This window comes from Argentina silus (assembly GCF_951799395.1).
Source record: "Argentina silus genome assembly, chromosome: 17".
Taxonomy (NCBI): domain Eukaryota; kingdom Metazoa; phylum Chordata; class Actinopteri; order Argentiniformes; family Argentinidae; genus Argentina; species Argentina silus.
In genome coordinates, this window is record NC_139671.1 from 1,894,975 (window position 1) to 1,897,474 (window position 2,500).

At 46.3% G+C, this 2,500-nt stretch overlaps 1 protein-coding gene across 1 annotated transcript in view; it reads left to right on the top strand.

The window, feature by feature from the left end:
- Nucleotides 1-2,500, top strand: part of LOC310817991 (protein FAM184A-like) — a gene marked incomplete at both ends in the record, with an annotated part of 41,014 nt that overhangs the window by 31,598 nt on the left and 6,916 nt on the right. Inside the window, 2 exon segments of the mRNA XM_083688749.1 lie at nt 1,937-2,059; nt 2,452-2,500. The exon segment at nt 2,452-2,500 is cut by the window's right edge and continues 113 nt beyond it. Coding sequence (XP_083544875.1) covers nt 1,937-2,059; nt 2,452-2,500 — 172 coding nt within the window.

Sequence of the window (2,500 nt, forward strand, 5' to 3'; positions counted from 1 at the left end):
TGTACCAGTAGTGATGTACCAGTAGTGTTGTACCAGTAGTGATGTAGACACTACCAGTAGTGATGTACCAGTAGTGATGTACCAGTAGTGTTGTACCAGTAGTGATGTACCAGTAGTGATGTAGACACTACCAGTAGTGATGTACCAGTAGTGATGTAGATACTACCAGTAGTGTTGTACCAGTAGTGATGTAGACACTACCAGTAGTGATGTACCAGTAGTGATGTACCAGTAGTGATGTACCAGTAGTGATGTACCAGTAGTGTTGTAGACACTACCAGTAGTGATGTACCAGTAGTGTTGTACCAGTAGTGATGTACCAGTAGTGATGTACCAGTAGTGATGTACCAGTAGTGATGTAGATACTACCAGTAGTGTTGTACCAGTAGTGATGTACCAGTAGTGATGTACCAGTAGTGATGTACCAGTAGTGTTGTACCAGTAGTGATGTACCAGTAGTGATGTAGATACTACCAGTAGTGATGTACCAGTAGTGATGTACCAGTAGTAATGTAGACACTACCAGTAGTGATGTACCAGTAGTAATGTAGACACTACCAGTAGTGATGTACCAGTAGTGATGTAGATACTACCAGTAGTGATGTACCAGTAGTAATGTAGACACTACCAGTAGTGATGTACCAGTAGTAATGTAGACACTACCAGTAGTGATGTACCAGTAGTGATGTAGATACTACCAGTAGTGATGTACCAGTAGTGATGTAGACACTACCAGTAGTGATGTACCAGTAGTGCTGTACCAGTAGTGATGTAGACAGTACCAGTGGTGACACAGAGCTCTGTAGCTGTATGAAATGTGTCATGGCACGTAGGAAGTTGTTTTAGGATCCCCAAAACACACACAGTACTTTGATCTAAATGGCAATTTTCCGACTTGAATCATTGTGCACAAGGATGTCATAAATCAGCTAAAGAATGAGTCAAAATGCGTCAAAATGACTAATGTGGGCCTTTAAGCTCCAATAAGCCCTCTTCCAGGACTATGCCCAGTCAAGTGTACAGAATGATTGAGTATTCCGTTGGATGAAAGATGTATAGGAAGTGTTTTTAATCTAAATCCACAGCAGAGTAGCTGTCATTAGTAGAGGCAGAGCTGAGGTTCTCCCCGCCCGCCCGCCCGCCCGCCCGCCCGCCCGTGTTCCCGGGGCTATAAATGGCCTGGCGCCTTCTGAGCATCTCTGGCTGTCGTAGTTGCCACGGTGACGTGGTGACGTGATGACACTGTCACTGGGGTATCTACCCCCCCAAAACTAATATCCTGCACTGGGAGAGACGGTCCACAGGACACACACACACACACACACACACCATGGCAGAAACACACACACTCACACACACACATACAATGACAGAAACACACACACTCGCACACACACACACTAGAGACAAGAATCCCATTTCAGGTGTCTGGATTCTGAAAGCTGTGTTACCTCACCAGCAGGAGAAACTCATCTCTCAGTTCTTATCAGTTCTACAATGTGCCTGAAGTTAGCCTGACGTTAGCCTGACGTTAGCCTGACGTTAGCCTGACGTTAGCCTGACGTTGCAGTAATAATGAACTCTCCATGTCATCCATTATAACCAGCAGGATATTAACTACCCGTCTGTCCAGGGGTACCATGTTAATGTGTCACTAGGGAGTGTGTGTGTGTGTGTGTGTGTGTGTGTGCGTGCTCCCTCTTCCAAACCACAGCTCTTTGCTCACATTACAACACCTTGTTAAAATGATTTCATGTGAGTTTTGAAAGCCATTGTCATTTCATGAAGTAGCCATTCCCTTTAACTGGCTTTTAATTTCCTTCCAAAACCATCATTATTGCAGCCATAATCTGGAGATATTTCCAATTCATCAATAATTCTGCAATACGCCCTGAAGTGTATCGCTCCAACAGCGCTGTTTCTGATTGGTCCACAGGAGATGGAGCAGCAGTTTGAGAGAGAACGGCTCTCATTGGAGGAGCAGAAGACCCGCCTCCGACAGCAGCTGGACAGCCTGAGGGAGGAGCTAACCGCCAGGCTCGACGCAGCCACTCAGGAGGTCAGGAACCGACCAATCAAATGTCTCCTTTTCAAACTCCCAAGCTTTTCGTTGGGTTTCATTTCCCCGTCTGTGTGACATCCAACGGTGGTCGTTGAGACCCGGGACGATTTCCACATTTCACTGTTTTTTTTACGGAGAAATTCACTGTCTCTCTCGGCTGATTTGAAATGCAGATTCCTGACCTGTTTAGATGCCGATTCGTTGATATGAATCATCACAGGGATATGATGTTCTGATGTGATGATGTTCTGATGTTTCTCAGAACCTCTCTCAACAGTGAGTCATACAGAGCATCGTACTGGATGACACACTTCTGTTCAGCCTTGGTTTCTATTACGTGTGCTTCGCTTGTGTTTGCTTAACCCCTCTCCCCCCCCCGCCCCCCCCAGGTGTGTCGTCTGCAGGAGCAGGTGAGGGAGGGGGAGCAGGGGCTGGGCT